Below are 23,375 nucleotides of genomic sequence, written 5' to 3'. Positions count from 1 at the left end.
TAAACTTATTTTTAAAACACATGCTTATTTACATATAACATTGTTAACCATTTCATTATGATGTTTGTCATATAGCTCTTGTGTTATCATACTAAAAGTATGTCGGCACTGGTTCCTCTTCTAAGCGGAGAAAATTTTTCAATATAATACATTTTCTCCACTAAATCTATAAATCAAATCAAAAGTACAGTTATACTTTAGAAATTAAATCTAATACTAAATATTAACTATTATTTGAAGAAGAAAAAAAAACAACTAACTAAACAGGTACCGAAATCAATGTTTTACCTATATGAATTTCTTTAAACATATAAAAATGTAATTCTTATTTAAACCATTTTTGGTCGATTTGATGAAGTTTTTCTTAGTATGATTTAATTCAATAATTATTGATAAAGTGCTCACCTGACAGCGTTTGAAACTAAACAATGAAATTCCATAGACCTGGATTTTGTTGAATCGGCGAACAGACATCAAAAGAACTTAACAAAAACAATACATTCAATAAAATAGATTTATTTTTATTAACTATTATATATATATATACAGTTTGATATCAAAATACTTAAAACTAATCAAAGCCTAATCTTTTTCAAAAAGACCTTTAAAACCATTGCTTTGCGCTTTTTATATGCTGTTTAGTAAAAATTTCTAAGACTCAACTCAAGTTACTTTTTAAAATTCTTAGCTATATATAAATTATCTATAAACTATTTTAACTATATATACATTTTTCGTAAAAAGAGCTTTCACATTAAAAAAAAAATTAAATCTACAATAACAAGCAATACTGATTTAATATTATATTAATAACAATCATTATTTTTAGAAATTTAAAATCAATGGAATGTATTAGATCAACAATTCATTTTTTGTTGCTAATTATTCCAATCTAAGAAGAAATTCATGAAATTACTTATAACTACTTCTCATTTAAATGTTGATTCTTTTATACTAATTTATTAAACATCTAATTCAGTCTTTTGAGTAATAATCTTGAAAATATTGTCAGTATTATTACTCATAACATATTCTTATATTTAAGAAAAAACATATCACCTGCATTCACTAGTATCTGATTTGGTGTTATTAGGTACTGATATGCATATACTATCTGGAGTCTCCTCCTTAATATTCTTTGAACCAAAGTCCTCCTCTTCTTCTGCCATGTTTTTGCAGTTTTCTTTTGAGCACTTGCAGGCGCTACTACATTTCATGTTGTTTTTGCGACAACCACATAATCTGTTTTGGCATTTACCTTTACAGTTACATTGGATTTCACCATTGCTGTTACGTTTAACACCTGCTGACACTCGCATATGCCTTGGCAGTGTCTGTATATGAGCAAAAAAAAAAATTAATTGAGCAAAAGGAAAGTTTTTCAAAAAAAAACTTATAAACATAATTATATAATATCATGTTGGCAACTAAAATAAATGCGGAAGAAAATCAACATTTGTTTTATGAAACTAAATAACTTTATTCTGAAATGCATTGTCCATTTTTATCGCTGATTTTTGTCATCTTTTAAGCTACTTCAAGCAAGCATAATCCCACTTCCAAAAACTTCTGGTTATTATTAACAAAAAACTGAATCAAGAATAATCATTGAATTATTTAGCATTAAAGGAGTTTTGTAAAGATCAAAACAAAAAGTAATTAGGAAAAGCAAGGTCAGCATTATATGGTCTAGTAATTTTTGCCGAGTGACCAAAGATATGTGATGCAAATAATGGAAATTTGTCAATTTAGGTCACTTTTGTAATCAATTTTTCTTCAGAATTTATTGTTCAGCTGGAAGGTATGAGTAAAAGTAGATAATTATTTACTTTGTAATCGACTAGTTGGGCGACCAGAGGTTTTTATATTTGAGTGAAAAACCACCAGAACAAAATTTATCAAACCAATTTTTACACTGCCGTTTTTTTTTGTCTGCTATCCAATAACAAAAGATTTTTTATATATCAACCACATTGCAAACCTTAAAAATCAATTGATACCATCAGAGAGAGAAAAACCACTGCCAACTAATTTGATAATATATTAGAGAGTAATTGAAAATATTGTTATTTATATATATCTTGTGCTTTAATTTTAATTTAATTATATAAATGATATATTCTTAAGATCATTACTTTGCAATGCATTTCGAGCATACATAAGAATTTGGAGAAACAAAGCTTTTAATGTAATCCAGTACGCTCATAAATCTTTAAGCATCATTTAACCCAAATATTATTGTAAAAAAAATCACTCGTTTTATATAATCAAAAGTAAAAATTTTCACTGATTGATATGATTTCACTCACCTTCGATAACTGTACTCGCTTATATATAGGCGTTAGTCTAAAATCGGGATCATTTTCAGCGGAATCTGCATAAACCTCTTCATCACTTTCTGATAAATTCATTGGCTCGAAATCCAGCTTAAGATGATCTGGATCTTGTTTCATTTTCTTAGCCTTTTTCTCAGGTGTTCTACAATTCTTAATATCCTTTCTGTTTCCATATGTCCTTACTTCCTGCAACTGTTCCCTGAGCTCTTCTACTTCCTTTTTGTAGTTTTCCAACTCTGCTTGTACAGCATCCATGCGCTCCAGCTCTCGTTCTTGGAACTTTATTCGTTGCTCCAAATCATTCTCATCTTTCGTATTACTTGAACCATTAGATCTTAATTGACGAAGTAAGACTGAAATTTTGTACTCCCCTTCGCCTTCCAATTCAGCCAATTCATGTCTATGCTGCTCACGCAGCTTATCCATTTCCTGTTGACATTGAGCAACTTTCGCCACTACTTCTGTTAGCTGATCCTCCAGTTCAGTACTGCGCTCTAAGCAGATACAATGAAAATTATTTCAACTTTCCCATACTAAAGTTGTATTTTTTCACATATTTACATATTTTTGTTGCTATAAAAATATCAGATTAATATATTTGATTGTAAAAATACCTTTATGGGCATCAACTGAACGTCTTGATTCAGCAATCATATCAAATAAGTGTTTTAGAGCATATTTAGCTTCACCAAGAGATTGAACGATATCCCATCGCGACTTTGCTTTATTTTCTAAAATAATAGAAATAGTTAAAAAATGTGAATAAAACATTTTACCTTAAGGTAAATATCGAAGATTTAGATATTTAGGTGAAATGATCAATTATCATTTAAAAATAACATGTTTGCTCACTCAAAAATTATCAATACTATCTCCAATTAATGTCTTTCAAACATACTTATAATATCTGTAATTTAAATTAATTTGTTTAACTTCCTTCAATTCATCAAATTTGTGCTCTGAAAATGTAGTTTATTTGACTGAACGTCAACTGTAATCAGTAGTTACGTACTAAACATGGAATGTAATCTATGCTTCGGCATAGATTACCGTGCGGTGAATATCTAAGCTTCGATGGTTTTTTATAATTCAAATATCCATTGATATATGTTTATATCATTTCATCAAAATTGTCAAAATTTTGTTTCAACATTTATTTATGAGGAACAGAAAAACTAATCAACGCGTTTCCCAACCAATAACTTTCAAACAATTTTTAAGTTATTAAAATCGATTAAGGCCTACAACGTGGACGAAAGTTTTACAATCTAATCATAGAGAAACGGCTTGGACGATCGTCGCACAAAACTGACAAGCTAGTCCTTATCGAGCTACATCTTTTAAATTTTTGAAATTGGTCCAGCCCTTTTGAAAAAACACAAATACTTTTTATTTGATTCAGAATCACTTAAAATTAATAAAGTTGGATATTTTGGAAAAAACATAAACTTCCCATTCACGATGATAAAAATATGGAAATTGGTTTTTCGGTTGAACTCTAACTCTTCAAGAATATTTACCCTGATCTGATGCTATTATTTTCTCTTGTAAATCAGCAATCTGTGCGGTTCTGAATGAAATATCATCTTGAAGCTGTTTTCTTTCCTTTTCGATTTCTTCATTAGGAGTTTGTTCATTCTCATTATTTGATAATGGTTTTGCTTTTATGATTTCTAATTTCTGCTGAAGTGAAGCACGATCTTCCATTAACTGCTCAAGTGTTTTTTGGGCGTCCACTGTGCTCAATGCTACATCCACTTCTTGTTCAACCCAAGCACGTACTTGGTCAGCCTGAAAAAACAATTAATTAATAAACTAATTCCATTCAATCTAAGATAATTGTTCAATGATTTTATTCATAAGCATTTGTTTTCATAAATAATTCATACCTTGCCTGGGCCAATCTGTAATCTTCTAGTTTGTGCATTTTTTTGTCTCTCTAATGCATCCTGCAACCATAAAACAAATATCAAAAATAAATGAAGTAATCATTTGCATGATTAAGGGGGTATTCTAGTGTACAAATTCTAAGTACTTAGTTTAACTATCTAAGAATATGTGTACGAGAAGGTTTTTGAAAATTTGAATTATTTTCGGAGATATAGGCATTTTACTGACGCGGTCTCCAAACTGGTTTGGCAGGGTCTACCGGACAAAAGGCATTAGGAAGTCGTTAGACCAATTTAAGACAGTTTATCAGATGAATTATTAATTCGGAGTATAGGTTCAGAAACTCAGAACAATAATGAATTCGTTGATTTGGATTTTCGCGCCGAAACATATTCATTCCCGATTGCTGTTTGCATATTCAATGAAGGTTTCTTTCCGATTTAAAAATGATTACCCTTATGGTAATGCAAATTGGGCCAGAAACTCATTCATTTGCTGTGCCCGAGACAATGCCCGGATCGAACGATCTGAAATACGTACATCCAACGCTTCAAAGGAGGCTCAAAGAAGGATAGAACTGCTCGATTGGAAGAGAGAAATGCAGAAAATAGTTTTTTTGAAGTAGAAAAAGGTTCGATGCATGAAGCAGGAATGGCAGAATAAATAAAAGAAGTATAACATTTCATTTTATGACTTTGACAGCAAAAAACTTCATGCAAAACTTTCAAAAATGCGTTTTTTTCAGAACAGGCTTTTTCAGTACTGTTGACATGATTTCTCGAGTTCTACTCGACCAATTCACTTGAAATGTTCAGAGAGTCTTGTTTATAGACCTATCTGTAGCCAGAACTAGCATCATCCAAAAATTCCAATTTTTACTCTATTTAAAAAATTGTCGCCAATTTGTAAAAAAATATTTTTTACTCATTGCTAGTTCGGGCCATTGCGACATTTATTTTCTTTCGGATGGCTTATAATAAAATAATGTTAATAAACAAGTGGTAAAAAAAATGGATAGTAAAAACATTCATTGCTTTTTTTACGACACTTTAAAAATGACCTAAAATTCATCACTCTACACTAGAATAGCCCCTTAAGGCAAGACTTAAAGATCATAACTTCATACATATTTGATTGTTAAACAATAATCAAAATTGAAATTATAAAGATAACAATAAACAATTATAAAACTGCATTATGTTACATTGAAAGTTTCACAATTACAATACTTATTTGCAAAAATGTAAGTATTTTTAAATATTTCATTACCCTCAAACGCTTGTTAGTTGCTATTGTTTCCTCAACTTTACGTTTGAGAACGTTGTGCTTCTTGCCAAACATTTGTTGCATACGTGCCATGTCATTTTCTCGTTTACGATCTTGATCTTTTAATTTTGCCATTTCACGATCCCGTGTAATTTTCCAATTTCTAAAGCTTTCTGATTCTGCACGCATAGTCCTTATCAATTTTACCTAGAAGATTTTTTTTTCAGAATATATAATTTAAAATAATATTTATATAAGAAAAACAATGTTTCTTTTATATTTATGAAGTCATATTATTTTGATAAATCTTACTTTGCTGGCCTTGATTTGTTGGATTTCACTATTTAAAGTTGCTATACGTTGATCATTTTTTTCTTTTAGTTTTAGCAATCTATTCTGTTGTATCAATTTTTTCTGAAGTTCTGCAATCTCGGTTTCTGCAAAATATTAATTTTACTGAAACATTATTCACAACCTACAAATCACATTTGTTAAGTTACATGCACCACACTTTATTCTGAACTAAACACCATATTTACTGATCTAGGATTTTATCAAACAGAGACTATAATATTTTCAGACCTATCAGAACTTGTTTAATTATATATAAAGTGATTATTTCTTAAAAATACTATAAAAACAATATGTATATTGTAAATGAACACTACAAATTATTACATTAAATAATAATAAATAACACTTTAATCCCCATGATAATAACTTCATTAGATCATTTACAAAGTTAAAAATGTATCAAAGAAATTTGTCTTTGCCAAAATTCCTGGAAAAACATCAGTTTTTATGACACACGTATATGGTCCTATAGTCGGGAAAACCATAAGTCATATCAGTTTTATATGCAACATACAACATACTGCTAATGTATTGTTTGTGCTGGAAATTTTTGTATTATTGTTGCATATGAAATGGCTCGTGTAGAACCTCTTAGCATCAGGTACATATGACTGACATGACTGACATATATATATATATATATATATATATATATATATGTTTATTACTTTTATATATTTTATATTAATAATAATTTATTCAAACAAACCTAAAGCCTGCACACGTTTCCTTCTCTCTTCAGCCAATTTGGACGAAGCATTACTTTGCATATTTCTTATTTGCATCATTAGCTCGTCCCTCTCCTTCTGAAGTTTAATTATGACATCTTCATTTTCTCTTATATTTACTTGATATTCAGCTAAATTCATATGATTTTGTGCAACTTGTGCAACTAATGTTTGCTTCCAAGCCAATTCCTTATTTAATTGTTGGAGCTCTGTTGTCAAAGCTGCCTGCTGAGATAAATGGTTATCTTGTTGTTCCTCTACATCAAGATCAGTAATGCTTTCAGACGATTCTAAGTGAAGATCTTCTTGAATACCACTACATTTACTGGACACTTCTGATACAGGTCTTTTTTCAATATCATGGTCCAAAATATCAGTAGAAACTTTTTTTAGTTCTTTCTAAAAATGGATTTAATACTGTCTCATTTTAATAAATATGTTATTCTATACTTTTATAATTCAAAAAACACTCTCAAACTTATCATTAGAAGCAGAGTTTTTTGAATTGTCAGTTATATAAAATACAAAAACAAACCTGCATTTCATCTATTTTTTCTTTAATTCTATGTAAAGTACTATTATTAGATGAGTTTTCACTTGTGCTTAACTCTCCCTTAGTTTCATCAAAAATTGCTCGCATCTCCGTCAATTTATGAGTCATTCGTTCATTTGATGCTTCATTTAATATTACTTTCTCATTCAAGCATGCAATCTCCATTACTGATGAATCTAATGCTTTCAATAAATTATTATTTTTGAATCGTAACTCCTTTATCTGAAATTAATAGAATAATGTATATAATTTGTATGTATTATATAAATAAATAATAATCTTTTAGAATTTTTTCAAGTTTCTTAATTTTTCTTTACAATATATAATGTATATATTGTAATATTAAACCTCTATTCTATATAAAAGTAAATTATTGTGCAAAATGTTATAACCTCTTGTCTCAATTTCAGTACAAGTTCATTTTTGTTGTCGCCATCTCCATTTTCATGTATAGTGCCCTTTCCTAATAATTCCATTCGCAATTGCTGAATAGTGTTTTTCAATCTTATAATTTCAGCAGCCTTTGGATCTTGATTCACAACTGGTTTGTTTTTTATTTTTCTTGCTCTATCTGCATATCGTAATGTGCTAATTGTTTCTTCTAAATTATAGTCTGCTGGGCTTACACAAGCTATCATCAAAGTAACAGAATTGCCCCCAAGCGAATCTAGAGATTGAAAATATATTACACATGACAAACAGATACGAGCGTGGTTTAGGAATGAATTAAACTCGTATCGAAACAACTCGTATGTCGTACGGATATATATGGCATATAACGGATGCCATATATATCCGTACGATATATATATATATATATATATATATATATATAATAATAATATATATAATGAATTTATTTCGATTACAAAAATGAAGTGTTTTTTAGATGAACTTCTCTAAGTAAATGAAAGTGAATCCGCAAATTATCCGTTTCATTGAAATGCTCTTTGGTAAACCACATTTTTTGTTTTTTGGTCTGACGTTAACACAAACAAAGCGGATGGTTTCCCAACTTGTGAACAGGCAACGTTTAACTGCCCATATAAAAAACAATGATTTTCTAAATAATCTATTTGAAATTTATCCCGCAAAGGCAAGGCGAACTGGAAATTGCGATCGTTTGAAGTCAAACGAAAGACCAGTCGGAATCATTGGTAAGTCACTAAATCGCCAGCAATTTTTGAAGCATAATTCTGATAATTCTCACTAATGTCATTACTTGAATTTTTAATTACGGTGCGTGAAGTTCCAGCAATTTGCATTAAGGCACGATGCCATGCACCACTAATTTTCTTAGCTATAAACCTTGCGGAGCCCAAGATCTTTCTAACAAATGCAAAATTGTCAAAATCGGTTCGTGCGTTCTGGAGTTATGTCGTCAGGAAGGAAAACTCGACTTATTTTTATATATATGTAGATGTAGATAATCAATTTGAAATTATTTTAAACAATTGTTGATTATTTTCATTACTCGAATTTTTAATTATGATGCGTGAAGTTCCAGCAATTTGCATTAGGGCACGATGCCATGCACCACTAATTTTCTTAGACAACCTTGCGGAGCCCGAGACCTTTCCAACGAATGCAAAATTGTCGAAATCGGTTCGTGCGTTCTGAAGTTATTTCGTCAGGAAGGAAAACCCGACTTATTTTTATATATATAGAAGATATATATATATAGATATATAGAATTTTGTGATGTAAGTGGAACGAATATTAAATACGACACTCAGATTTTTAACACACACTTTAATAATTACAGACATTTCGAAACCATTGTATGCCTCATCTTTGAGGTTCGAAACCATTCCAATTGAATTGGTTTTTGAAGGACCAATTTGTTGTAAAACACTTTAATTATAATCTTATGTGTTTATTTTAAATTTATTACAAATTATACTTGTATTACTTTCAATGTTTTGAGTATCGTATTGATTGACTTTATTTTGATTGATTCTTATTTTGGTTATATCATAAATCGGATGATTTGATTTAATGTGAACAATATGTTTTGTATATCCATAGAATATATTTTGGCGCAAACAAATACATTAATATTTTATTTAAATTATATTTAATTTTTGAAAAACAAAAAACACCAACAATGCTTGACGCAGTACTAAACATGTGAATATATACAGAAATATTTGAAAACACATCGTAAGTGTCGAAGATGAAGGGACAAGGATGGATATTATTATAACGTAAAAAAAAGGAGTGCGCGATCGCATACTAAAATCAACAAATGATAGAACAGATTAAATTATTGAAGATAATAAGATAAATGAATTGAAAATAGTAAATATAAAAATTAGAAATTATTAATGATGACACAAATATTTTACACGACTTACATAAACATCATTAATAATCTATAATTTTTTAAGTAAAACTTCTTTAGGCGCGACTAGGGTGTAAATCCGTACGAATGCAACGAAAGACCGTTACGCCCGAACTGTTCGTCATTCGCTCTCGATGAGATAATTTCAATACGGGTCGATTGTAATTAGTCGTCGAGTATATGAATAGAAATCTGTCGTTGTATGAGTAGCGACATCAACGTTATATGCGTACCGATATCAACCAGAAAATCGGCATAGATAAATAAACATGCTAATGTTACATCGTAGTACAAATCTTGATTTAATGAAAAATGCCTGAATCAGAAGAATATTTTACCCTGTTCCTTGAAAATAATAAAACAAATTAAACATTAGTGCCGTGTACAAAACATAAGTTTATTGATTAGAAATTATTTCTATATTATTCATAGTTTCTATAAATCTTTGAAGTTATTAAAATGGAAAATATTTTTTAGGCAGATATTACAGCTATTCTAAGAATGAGATTAGAGAAATACAAAATTACAAAATTACAAAATTCAAGCAGTCAATGAATGTATATTAATTTTAATTACAAAGTTCTTCAAACACAATTACATGATGAGTAAAGTTGCGAAAACAATATTTGTTTAGGCGTTGTTTAAAATAATCCACTGTGTGAAGGAATATTATAGAATTTATTAATCAGCAATTACTTCATTTCTCTAATGAAGGTTCATTTCTAAATGCTAATTACAATCATTTCATATTTGAAGTATGACTTTAATTACATTATTGCTCTTAAATATTATACATATTATTAATGCTATTATAATTTTGTTTATTGCTTGACGTATAAAAATTAGTATCCAAAATTTTCAATAGTGGTATTGAACGGAATAAAACCGGTATATTTAATTATAATCTCTATAAAAAAAATACTCTAATTTCATGTGCGTATTTTGAATGTTTTTATCGTCTTACAATAAAAATTGCAGTTTTTACAACATCTCTCTCTCTCTATAATTATTCAAATCATTAATCTGTTGTCTGAAATGATTTGACCATATTTTCATTTATCCAAAACGCCATTTCTAACTAAGCTTTAGTTTACCTTGAAGTAGTCTTGTTAATTTGCTGTCACGATAACCTATGAAACCCGTACAGCCCTCGCCTAATCTTGATATGACATTACCCAGAGCTAACAATCCTTCATTAATTTTTACACCTTCTCGGAAGCGATTACCAGTTGCTTTAGTTTTATTTGCTCTTTCAGATCCTGCCAAGTCTACCAAATGGAACTTGCAACTTGTTAGACTATTTCTAGTAATAAAAAGGAAATATTTAGCCATTTAAATGTGGAATAATGGACTTAGACAGAAACTGGTATCAAATTTTTCCAAACTTTGATGCATTTATTAAAATTAAACCTCTTGTCGCAGGACCAATTAATAATCGAATTACATCAAATGGCATTTAAAATTATGAAGTCAGTTCAATCGTTTTTGTGAAAACGTCGACAAGAGATAAAAAAAAGCTAATATACACACACATGCATAATTTTTGCACAAATGCTTTGTATGTATGGTATCGGAGCTAGCACACTAGTGAACAATTCAAAAACCATTATTTTCGTTCATCATTAGTAGATTCAGTGTTTAATAACAAAAAAAAAAATGTAAAGCTTATTAATATTACTAAATATTACTTACTCATCACTGATTTTTTGCTGTTGTATATGGATAGTGAATATTGCATGGCTTCTACTGGATTGACTATTCATAGCAGTTGCACCTACAGCTCTGCGATGAGATCCTCTAACTAAACAATCTAATGTATCTTTTGCATTAAATACTTTAATTTCGGTTAATCCAGGAATTACAATTCCTTTTTGTTGATCTTCTCTGATATCAACTATACTTTGATCTCTATTTGATTTTGATAAAAGATCAAATAATTGTTCTTGATATAATTCCATAAATGATACCTGTAGAATACATGCGAAATTACTTTACTGAAGAAATGACACTGTTATTATTATCTTTATAATTTCTATTATGATTTCTAAAAGCAAATTATATTAAATAGCAAGGCCAATCAATCCATACACTCCTTCTAAAGAGTGCAGAACAATTATATTCAACCAAACATCCAGAAGCACAAACACAATGCAAAAATTTTGTAAATCTGGTATGTTTAATTTCTGACCATTTATGGATATTCAAATAAACCCTAATTACAGTGTAAAAAGGTTATGGCTTTTAAATTCTAATTCTCATTTAAACCCCATATGCTCCTTAACTATACACTTTAAATTTATTGCTTTAATATTTGGAAAGTAGTTTATATTGATCTAACTTGTAATCCAAAATCATATTGTTCCTTCAGAGTTGAAATTTTTTGAAAAATGTCTTTTACTGCTCTTGGTATAACACCCATCTCCTCGACTGGCCCACCTGAATAAGCCGTGCCCATGGAATGAGTTTTTCCAGAGCCAGTCTGACCATAAGCTAATATTGTCACATTGTAGCCTAAAATATATTTTTAGATTAAACAAAATAATAAATAAAAAAGTAACGATACTGAAGATTAATGTAAAAATAGAATTTGCGATTATAGATATTGAGAGATAAATTCACCTACACCAAAGTTATGTTAGATATGTCAAAATTAAATTCTAGAAGAAATAAGTTACCCTTAAACAATCCATCAACTAAACCCTTAACAGCAGTGTCATAAAATTCGGCTTGCGAAACTTCTGGTGGAAATACATGGTTGTAAGTAAACGAAAGATCTTTTATTAAAACTTGAGGTTCATTTGGCACTGTTTCGAGACATTTAACATATCCTTTAGAAATTTCGGATTCCACTAAAGGCCTTATCCTTAAAGCCACCTGTACACTAACAGCAGAATCAGCCATCTGAAATTTTTGCAAAAATCGTTTGAGCAGGTGTAGATCTTATATGAGATATTCTATTTTATTTATGAAAATGCGTAAGTTATAAAATATCATAATATATTATAATGAATATGCTTGCTATTTGTTATAAGAAGATTAGCCTACCTTAACCATAGCACTAAATTAATTATTGCAAAATCTAAAATAAAATAATTATACCACAAGTAATAATAAAATTAAATAAAAAAATTAAAATGCTTAATTAAATAAATTTATTAAAAGAACTCTAACACCAAGTATGCAAGAGACAAAACTAAAATAAATAACCCTAAATAACGTTATTAACGACCATTATATACATATACAAATGCCAGATGACTCTTGAAAGAAGTATGGCGCAACAAGGGGCCACGTTCGCCAACCGTATATAAAATTAAATTTTTATATATTTTAACTAACCTAAGTCCCTGGATAAATCATTATGAACATATTAATTCTTAAAATAACAAAATTAGTTATTAAAATCGAATCGCGATGATGTGTTGTACGTTGTTTTTTATACATTTTGTAATATGAATCCAAAGATATATTTTATTTAATAAAATATGGCAAGTTGTAAATTCTGAAAGTTTGACAAGCTGAGCTAACGGATGAATGGTTTGTAATTATAGTTTACAGAATAGTATTAGTAAATACTCACAAAACTAAACATTTTCTTGCAATGTTTGAATTAAATGAAAATTGAAATTCAATGGATAAAAAAGCTACTACTCAATGCTATTTTTTTCTTTTCATGTTCTTCCAATATCAATTTACATACTATAATTTAAAATGAATTATAGATTTTATTTTAAATTTTTGATATAACAAAATACTATTGGCAGGGTCGACTTGATATAAAAGAATTAAAAATATATTCAATAATTGGGTAAAATTCAGAAATACTCACACATTTATATTGAGTTTTTGTGTTGACAATAGTAAAAGGGTATTATTTTATGTATGCACTCACAAATAAAACATGTAACTGTCATACATATGTAATATTGTTTTAGAACAATGATATACATATTTAATAAATGATATATTTGCTTATGTATTTCCTTAAATAGTAGGCATCTTACATTTATTTTCATTTATAGCAACTTTTCCCAGATAAATGCATTTAACCATGGATAAATATTATATCATAAAGAGTTGCAGTCACATTTAAAAGCTGTAACTTATGAGAAACAATAAGTTTCTTAAACTTTACTTAAAATATTTCAGTAGAGCATGAAACTAATTATATAGAATTACTCTTGTAAAGTTAACACAATGAACATATTTAGCATTTATCTCAATTAATGTTAATTACAGTTAACATTTTCAAAAAATGCATTTCAATACTTTTAAAGCCATTTTTTTTAAGAAATATATTAATTTTTGAAGACCTTGTTTCATAAATGTGCTTCAAAACTATTAAATATTAACAATTTAAGAAATGCAATTGATGAATAAAATTAGATTATTTTATTCAATTGAAAAACAAAATGCAGTAAATGCATAGACCTTATTACATATCGATGAGTAAATGTGATTGAGTAAATCTGCAAATAAGTGGAATATTTCATAAACAGTTGTATACTGCATGTTTATATTTCTACATACTTTGATGCATGTATATATTGATCCCAATTTTCATCTCTATTCACTGAAACAAATTATAGGTATAATTTTTTGTTTAAATAATTGTTTATATGTTTACTATAACATGTATTTTATCAGCAGAAGAATAAAAAACAAGAACTTGATATTATCTTTATTTGTTTTTTTATTTCAATCTGATATAATACAAAGTACACCATAAATATACATATTGTATGTTTTTAACAATTATGTTCAATTTATCTATTCAAGATCAATGATTTTATGCTATTGATATTTTGAGAGAAACTTGTTTATTTCTTTTAGATTACTACAAGTCTATTATGTAAATATTTGCATACAAATAGATTCACAATTAAGCATAGCATATATCTATTTCATTGAATTTTTAATTGTATAGTAACTGCAAGAAAATACAAAGATGTGAGAATTATAAGTATATATATATCAGTAGCCCCTTCAAATAACATAACATGTTATGAGAATTTGATTCAGTCTACCCTCTGCTGACCAAATTCCTGCCTACACTTATCTTTTAATCTATTATTTATCATATATGTAATTGAAATAAGTTGTTACATTGGTAAGTTGATATCCTAAAATTAGTTTAATTAAATATAAATATAATTAAAAATATAAAATAAAATGCATTTACAGAAGAACATCTTCATTGATAGTATAATTTTCAGATAGTTTTTTGAACTTACTAATCAAATCAGAAATTGTAAGTTCACCATGGACAACATTATCTCGAGTACGTACATTAACTGTACCACTGTTTTTCTCTTTTTCACCAACAACTAAAATAAAATTGAATTGAGCAATCTGTGCATTTCTGATTTTCTTGTTCATAGTATCACCAGCATCTGTATCAACCTCTGCCATAAATCCAGCATCATATAGTTTATTTTTCACTTCCTCTGCATATGCATCTAATGAAGGACCAACAGGAATAACCATCACTTGACGGGGCGATAACCAAAATGGCCATTTGCCAGCATATGATTCAGTAAGGATAGCAATCATTCGTTCAACAGAACCTAATATTGCTCTATGAATAATAACTGGTCTTTTTTTATCTCCGGTTTCGCTTACATAAGACAAATTGAATCTGATAGGTAATTGAAAATCTAATTGTATTGTTGCACATTGATGTGCCCTTTTGAGGGCATCTAAAATCGTAATATCAATTTTAGGACCATAAAATGCACCATCACCTGGATTTTCTTTCCATTTTTCACCAAAGCTGTCCAAACTATCAGCTAGTGCTTTTTCTGCTTCATTCCACACATTGATGTCACCAAGATATTTTTCTGGTCGTGTGGATAGCACTAGTTGAAAAGTGAATCCAAACACTTTGTAAACATGCCTAAGAAATTCGAGACATGAAGTAATTTCTTGGCGTATTTGTTCAGGTGCACAAAAAATATGTGCATCATCTTGCTGAAACCTGCGAACACGAGTTAGGCCTGTCAAAGCACCTGATAATTCATTGCGATGTAGGACCCCAAAATCAGCTAATCGTAGAGGTAATTCACGCCAGGAACGTGTACGATTATCAAATATCAAACAATGTCCAGGACAATTCATAGGTTTCAATGCAAATGTTTCTTTTTCTACATCAAACGAAAACATATTTTCAGAGTAATGAGCCCAGTGTCCAGAAGTTTGCCATAATTTTGAATTGTAAATGTTAGGACTAACAACTTCCTGAAACCCCCTTTTGCGATACTCTTTTCTAATAAATTCCACCAGTGTATTATAAATATGTGCTCCCCTTGGTTGAAAGAAACAAGATCCTGGGGATAATTCATGAAAGAAAAAAAGTTCTTGTTCTTTACCAATTTTACGATGATCGCGTTTAGCTGCTTCCTCCTGAATTTTTTCCCACTCTTTCATTAATTTATTATCAGGAAATGATATTCCATACATTCTTTGCAGAGTTTCTGCATCTGCCTTCCCTTCCCAATAAGTAGCTGAATTTTTTGTGACTTTTAATGCTTTTACTTTACCTGTGTTTCGTATGTGGGGTCCTCTGCATAGGTCAATCAAAGGACCACAACGATATACAGTTGTAGTAGGGGTATCGACTTTTTCATTCAGAATTCGAACTTTGAAAGGATTATACTCAAACATCTTAAGTAAATCTTCTTTTGTCATCACTAAACGTTCAAATGGTTGCTTTTCTTTTACAATGCTTTTAACTAAGTTTTCAATAAATGGAAAATCTAAATTAGAAATTCCTTTGTCTTCAAGAAACATATCATAATAGAAACCATTATCAATTGGAGGTCCATAACATAAACATCCTCCATAAACTCTTTCCATAGCTTCTCCAAGAATATGGGCAGAAGAATGCCAAAAAACTTGCTGGGCTTCAGGATCATCAAATTTCAATAAAGATAATTTGCAATCATATTCTAGAGGCCTATCTAGATCCCATAGTTCAGAATTGACCTTTGCAATAACTGTATTGTCAGCTAACCCTTGACTAATTCCTTTTGCAATATCATAAGGCGAAGTTCTCCAAGCCAATCCTTCAATTGTTTTACCATCTGGTAAAGTTATAACAATAGTTTTTTCTGGTTTCGCTAGTAATTCTGCGTCATACTGAGATTTTAATTTATCCCATAAGGTAAGTCTTTCTTGTATATATGATGGCCACGGTTGTAATTCAGAAATATTAGATTTAGAATCACCGGTACCTTTCTTGGTAGACTTCATATTAATTTCTTTGATCTGCTTCTTAAATCTCTTCTTAACAACTGTCTGAGGTGCCGCTATATTACAACATAGACTTATGTTCCTAGGCCGCGTGTTCTCTGATAAAATATGGTTAAAACTTGTGTAATTCAGACCACGTCTTTTTAACCAGTACCAACTAACAAAATTGCATTTAAAGAATGAAGCTGTCATTTATTCAACAACTCCTAACTCATAGATGGATTAACTTAATGCGGAATTTACTATGAATTAGCACTGTGCCGTACATAAATAAATAAATATTTTTACAGCTAGGGCAAATGTACAAACATTGCGTTAGAAGTTTATGTAATATGATTTGTATTCATAGATAATAAAAGATGGGTTTAGGCCTAACAAAAGTTCCGAGGACTATCTACCAAGTATTATTATTCTATGCATTTTTAGAGCCAATCAGTTTCAAGTTTATTAGTGTGGTAGCTTTTCAAAATGGATTATTCTAGGCCAATATGATTTTGACATTTGTGAGCTATTTTTGTTATGGCTACCAGTAGTTCAGATGACAGTTATAAAGCACCAAGAGATTTTCATTTATCTTCTTCAATTGAGGACAGTGCCAGTCGTTTAAGTGTTAATGGCCAAAAGTGTATTTTATGTAACAATTGTAGAAAAACGTTTCATTGCAAACAATGTATTAGATTAGGCGATTTCGTTCATTCAGCGTCGCACTTCTCTGAGAGGTATCAGCAATATGTTTACTGTTACTGTTGCTTAATCATATCCAACATAGACATATGTATATCTATAAATAATTACTTACTAAAATAATTTTGATTGGTATATAATATTCAAATATTAAAGTTTTTTAAACAATTCATTCAGTCAATTCTTCAGTCAATATTTATTTGATCATTAAATTTAATGGACAATTAGTTTATATTATTATTGTCATTAATTTTAATGTGCAATTGTTGAGGTGAGATTTGCAAACATTTTTTCAACTTGTAATTCAATATTGTCTTTTTTATAATACGTTGAATATTTGTTTCGCACATTAATTCTATTGATAAATCTTTAATAAATATCAATATATTATATGTTAAATTTATTCAAAATTTTGTACATAAATGTATATTTAATTTTATTTCTGTGTTGCAGATTTAGTGATAAACAACTTCGATATATTAGGTTTAAATCTGGAAGACAGATTGTAGAAAATAAGTGTTGTGATTTTTTAAGACAAAAGAAAAGTCTGAACGATATTAAAACTGATCTTAAATTTACAAAAGAACGTATTAAATTATTGCAATTAATAGTGAGTGATAAACGTGAAATCATAAAAAGAAGATTTACTGAATTAGAACACTTAAAAGAGCATAATACCAAATTGCGAATAAAGTTGCCTAAATATGGTGATCGAGTTGAGAAATTGCAGCAGTATTTACAGGATAAAAATGAAGATCTTGAAATGCAAAAAAAGAAAATTGAAAAAACTTATACTGTGTTAAAAGATTGTGTTAAGACTAATATAAAAATTCTTTTAAAATATATATTTCCTATAACTCCTATATATCCACAATTGAATCGAACAGAAGAAGATGTTTCACAAGTATGTTACTATATTCTAAGAAATTATATAATTTTGATCTTTAAAAATATCATTTATTCATACCAAATTTAGGATACAGTTGCAGCATTAGCAGAGGCTACAAGGACATCATATGTTAGAGGGACATGGGTTTTTACAGACAGTTCACATTCCAGTGAACTACAATACTGTATTGTAGCACCTTGTCTACCTGGCACAGGAAACTATATGGCGTACAATGATTGGGGTATTTTTTTTTTAAAATCAATAAAAGGTGTTATAAAGATTTTACTTATTTATAGTGATTATGATTTATAGTATCAGCTAATAAAGATGGTGTACCATCATCATCCTATACAGAAGGTGTAGCTCAGAATCCAGCTTTTCGAATAAGTGCAGGATTAACATTTACTGCTCAACTATTACATGTGCTAGCATACTATTTAGATGTTAGAATGCCTTTCAAGATGATGTATAGGTAATCAAAATTAGATTTTTATTAGAAATTTTGTTTCTATATTAAAATGATTGATTTGTATATTAATTAAAAAAAATATGATACCTATTTATTTATTTTTAAAAGAGTACTAAGAAAAAACAAATTATTATTTACAAAATACACTAAGAATAAAAATTAAAGCTTATTATATTTGAAAATTATTGATATACTTCTAAATTTATGTTGTGTTTCAAAATAATTAGGTTTTTTGTTATATTTATTTTGTTATATTGTTAACATCAAAAATAACTATTTCAGTGATTTCTGCAGCAACGATATGACCTATAGCCAATTTTCACGTCGTGTAGCTAGGCTCAATTCCAATGTATTGTGCCTTTGTGTATCTCAAGGAGTTTCTTCGGAACTCATTCATCCTGTGCAGACTCTTCAAAACATTATGCATTTGTTAAATGCTGAAATTAGCGATATCGGACGGTAAACTTGTTATTTTGAGTTAAAATGAACAAACAAATAATAATTAAGTGAATATCAAATTTACAACTAAATTATTTTAATGTGCTATTTATGGATCATTATTGTTATCATTCTCCTGCTTTTTTAGAGTTGGTCCATTAGAGCCTCAATCATGGCTAACTGCATCAGCAATTTCTCAGTTAGTTAGAGATCGAACTAATGGGGATGAATCTAACTCAGAAGACGGTGATAATCTACCTCCTGAATGGGAAGCGGTATGTTTCATTTTATAAAGTGCTTCCAAGTAATAAGATGATACTGATTATTTTTAATTAGCTGTTATAATCTGATGGATTATGTTATTTATTCCATATTTTAACTGTCATGCCAAAATTATAAGGATATGTAAATATAACTTATAATTTTATTTTTGATTTTTTTCAATTTTTTTTAATTATTATGGGCATGATCATATATATTTGCAAGATGAATTCGATATATCATTAATAATATTAATAATCTAAATGTTTATTAATAAATAACTTTTTCAGTAACAGAGTGATTAAACGCTTGTTCAACAGTTAATTATAAGTTATTTTATTCAGTTCATAAATAACTTTTATGAATCATTGCTATTCTTACAGTACATATTTATTTTTTGTTTAAAAATTGATTTAAATACTATGATCCATTTAAACTATAAAGCAATTCTTTTTAACTCTGCTGATTGGTAATCTGCTTTTTGTTGTAGATTTACAGTAATAAGTGCTTTATTTTAGGTTCCCTTGGTCGAAGTCAATGATAATATTACTGGGTTATTATCACATTCACCTCCACAACAAGCCATGAGCACTCAACAGGCCACTAGTATGGCTGGAGGTTTAGTTACTTCTGCTGCCGCAAGTATATATAGCATTTGGAGAGGCTGGACAGCTCGAAATTGATTACTATTGATATTGGTATTTTTAATTTAATCATAAAATTGATTGGCAATATGTATGTATATACATATATATTCTAAAAAGTGCAGATATTCTTACAAAAGGTTTCTGATATGCATTGTTTGAAAAATTACTTTGATATGATAAATTTCTAGAAACCTTTGATTATAACTGTAGACTAATAACTTTTTAAGAGAGTTGTTGAATTGCAAAATTCAAAACCATTTTAAATCATCAATAAGCAAGATTATTAAAGAACAATTTCATGTATGTAATTATGTTGAATGTGATATTTAATGTATTGTTAATTGATATCATTTTCAAGAAACAGGTAAAATATAAGGTTAGTGTATTTTTTTATGTAAGAGTAGCTTTATGGGAAAAACTACCACAAAGATTTGCTTATTAAAAATTGAGTTTGTGCTATACTAGTGAAACATCAATTATATTATTACAAAAATCTATATTTATATACGCTATATAGGCTTTGCATCATAGGGTATACAATAAATCTTCTAAGTGAATATGAATTGCTGATTGAAAAATACTCTATGATGCAATTTATAGGATAATGGTATAAATGATGTTTATGGATGTATATGGACATGTATCATCTGAATAATTGAGTTATCATATACATGAATGCATATTTTATTAGACTAAAACAATATTAGATAGATTATATATTTTATATAATATAAATTCTAAATATACTTTACTTTAAAGTCTACAGATTAAATAAATTGAATAAATGTTGGATTTTAGTATATTCAGTGTTTCAGTAATAAATATATAGTATATCAGTGTTTCAGACATAAATAATTCTTCAACTCAGCATGATTTTATCTCAAAATGTAGTGGATGAAAATCATTACAGTAACTTGTCTTTCTTGTTTTAATTCACAAATGGTAATCAAATTTGTTAATCAAGTTGCTGCTTTGCTTATACCAAGAGCCACTGAAATGTGTATCATATACTATATGTTTAAATGAATACAATTGATTTTTTACATTGATCAAAGCTACAAAGAAAATAATAACGCTTATTCACATAAATCTATATGATTAAATAATTAAATAGAACAAACATTGGAACAAGTATTATGCATAATTATTATTCAAATATTATTTTTAACTTGTTGAAAGAGGATTTTTTTTTCACGACGTTTTAGGGCATTCTGAATCGTTTGAACGATCGAAACCAAAATTAAGAAAAAAATATTTTGTATGCGTGCATGTAACACAAAATTTGACATTTTTTCCATGTTTTCTAAATAACAGCTGCACCATTTTGAAAATTTTGAAAATTCGAGCTTGAATAATAGTTTAACTCAAAGTTGCTTTTAATAATAAGTTAATTCTTGTTGATCAAGTCGATTATTTAAACACATTTTGGGATATTCATGCAATTTACCTTCAGTCAAAATGCTAATGCCAAGTTCAATTACAGTTTTTATTTTTTTACTGGAAAATTACTACAGCGACTTGAGACATAATATATCGTGTAGTATAAGAATAAATAACGATTAATTATTAACTTCCCGTAGGGTAAGTTATAATAATCGCAAAAAAATCGAAAATGAAAATTATTATATATTTTTACGTTTCAAAGGTTCCTGAATATTTTGGCATACCTTAGAAAAAATGGACGCATGTGTGTGTTAAAATAAAATTTTCGTCGACGATTTCGGGAACACCGATCAACCGATTTGAATAATTCAAAAATTTGATTCGTATTGATAAGTTGACGTGCTGATTAGTTTTTGGCGAAGGCAGGTCTAGTCGTGTTGAATATACAGAGCAAAAAGTGCAGAGATCCACTCATATCGCTTTTGTTAGAAATTTTTAATCTGCGCATATTATTCATCATGTTCGTTCGTTAGGTGTGGGCGCACCTAAGCAAGTGAAGACTGATCGGGTTCGAATCCCACGTCTGTAATGTTTTTTTTAAAATTTTTTTAATACTTTTTATGTTTATATAGTTGATACTACATGAACCATTATATTTGTTTATCTATGACATAAACTATTTAAAATTGTTAACTCAGTGCATATATTTCGCAAACGAAAAATTGATGCATTTGAAATAAAATATGTTCATTTTTTGATAACCTATCCCTTATCTATGATTCTAACAATAAGTCCGATTAATTAGATTTTGTTATTATTTCATTCAAACATATATAAACAAAAAACAACGTAACAACGTCGTCTAATCTAATGGCCCGCTCCATTGCACGAATCCGTACGGCGAATCTGTTCGCAATGTGCGCAGACTAAATTATTGCAAGCAAAAGCAAACCTCGCGCATATCAAAAACAGATTCCCGTTCGTTAGGTGTGGCGCACCTTTAGGTACATGAGCACATTCATAGATAAATAAGCCGGGACATTGCCGGGAATGTCGATTGGGTAAGTGTTACATGTGACTTCTATCTATGATTCCATGCTTCTATGCTCGTACGATTGTCATAATTTATAAACATAACCAATAAATTTAAGATACGGAGTTTACGTACTGTTATTTTTTTAGGAAAAAAGAAGTCATAACATAATAGTTCTCAAGCTCAAATGTAATCGTTGCGAGAAATTATGGTTATTTGTAAATAAAATTGTGCTAAAATGTATAATCAATTTACAAGCATTCGATCATCTGTTATTGATGAAATAAGTTTAGAGGGTTTGGATGGCATAACTTGCGAAGGTCGGTTTATTATAACATTATTCAGAAAATTTCAATTAATTTAGTAGCATTATATATAACTATTAATAGTCGAAACATTTCTATTGTAGCTATTTCAGAATAGATTTCAGAAAATAATTAGTTTACCGTTACTATAACTATGGAGCGTTTGATGTTACTTTAAATTCAATGCTGCCTATAGATGTACTTTAATTTATTTATTATAAATTTTGTACATAAGTGTGTATAATAAATTTTGTTAAATTTATTCTTAGGTACAATACTACATTGATGTATAACATGTACAACGTCATTGAATTGCAACTACTCTCTACTTTTCAAAATTAAAATATTATATAAATGTGTTCAGTTCTAACTTCATTCCTTTAGTTTTTTTTGAATCAAAAAATGTTCAAAGAGTCTTCAAATGTTTATGTAAATTCATTCTATTTTATCCACAATTTGGGTTGATTTGAGAAATACATTTGTGTCATTTTTATGATTTGCGGATACTCTAAAGGGTTGTTGAAAGTAAAGAAATCTTCTGGCA

At 28.9% G+C, this 23,375-nt stretch overlaps 4 protein-coding genes across 6 annotated transcripts in view; 2 read left to right on the top strand and 2 right to left on the bottom strand.

Annotated features, from left to right (window-relative positions):
• Nucleotides 1-887: 887 nt before the first annotated feature.
• On the bottom strand, nucleotides 888-12,568 carry LOC113384538 (chromosome-associated kinesin KIF4A-like). Its single transcript, XM_026622270.1, has 15 exons — nucleotides 12,517-12,568; nucleotides 12,147-12,372; nucleotides 11,810-11,982; nucleotides 11,164-11,438; nucleotides 10,566-10,774; nucleotides 7,520-7,794; nucleotides 7,110-7,349; nucleotides 6,556-6,973; nucleotides 5,805-5,929; nucleotides 5,496-5,699; nucleotides 4,226-4,285; nucleotides 3,857-4,127; nucleotides 2,951-3,067; nucleotides 2,310-2,830; nucleotides 888-1,334 (listed from the first exon to the last, which is right to left on the bottom strand). The coding sequence occupies exons 1-15, from the start codon at nucleotides 12,523-12,525 to the stop codon at nucleotides 1,056-1,058; spliced, it is 3,402 nt and encodes a 1,133-aa protein (XP_026478055.1). The 5' UTR covers nucleotides 12,526-12,568; the 3' UTR covers nucleotides 888-1,055.
• A 1,989-nt stretch (nucleotides 12,569-14,557) lies between these two features.
• On the bottom strand, nucleotides 14,558-17,070 carry LOC113384787 (threonine--tRNA ligase, cytoplasmic-like). Its single transcript, XM_026622544.1, has one exon. It carries the CDS (start codon nucleotides 16,912-16,914, stop codon nucleotides 14,650-14,652), a length of 2,265 nt encoding a protein of 754 aa, XP_026478329.1. The 5' UTR covers nucleotides 16,915-17,070; the 3' UTR covers nucleotides 14,558-14,649.
• Nucleotides 17,071-17,183: 113 nt separating this feature from the next.
• LOC113384786 (beclin 1-associated autophagy-related key regulator-like) lies at nucleotides 17,184-20,226 on the top strand. 3 transcript variants are annotated; one of them, XM_026622543.1, is made up of 7 exons: nucleotides 17,184-17,441; nucleotides 17,860-18,310; nucleotides 18,383-18,536; nucleotides 18,650-18,767; nucleotides 19,047-19,223; nucleotides 19,351-19,477; nucleotides 19,982-20,226. In XM_026622543.1, exons 1-7 carry the CDS (start codon nucleotides 17,242-17,244, stop codon nucleotides 20,144-20,146), a joined length of 1,392 nt encoding a protein of 463 aa, XP_026478328.1. In that variant the 5' UTR covers nucleotides 17,184-17,241; the 3' UTR covers nucleotides 20,147-20,226. The 3 variants fall into 3 exon arrangements, with proteins under 3 accessions (XP_026478328.1, XP_026478327.1, XP_026478326.1); XM_026622542.1 differs by having other exon boundaries at nucleotides 18,383-18,563; XM_026622541.1 differs by having other exon boundaries at nucleotides 17,185-17,441; nucleotides 18,608-18,767.
• Nucleotides 20,227-22,656: 2,430 nt separating this feature from the next.
• The window catches only part of LOC113385543 (general transcription factor 3C polypeptide 1-like), a 36,802-nt gene continuing 36,083 nt past the window's right edge, over nucleotides 22,657-23,375 (top strand). Inside the window, exon 1 of the mRNA XM_026623394.1 lies at nucleotides 22,657-22,846. Within this exon, the coding sequence (XP_026479179.1) occupies nucleotides 22,765-22,846 (82 nt within the window). The 5' untranslated portion in view covers nucleotides 22,657-22,764. The remainder of the gene's footprint in view (nucleotides 22,847-23,375) is intronic.

This window comes from Ctenocephalides felis, unplaced genomic scaffold (genome assembly GCF_003426905.1).
Source record: "Ctenocephalides felis isolate EL2017-DRISC unplaced genomic scaffold, ASM342690v1 CF-g0.4_SCAFFOLD_03571, whole genome shotgun sequence".
In the NCBI taxonomy this organism is placed as follows: Eukaryota; Metazoa; Arthropoda; class Insecta; order Siphonaptera; family Pulicidae; genus Ctenocephalides; species Ctenocephalides felis.
This window is presented reverse-complemented; position numbering and strand designations above follow the sequence as displayed.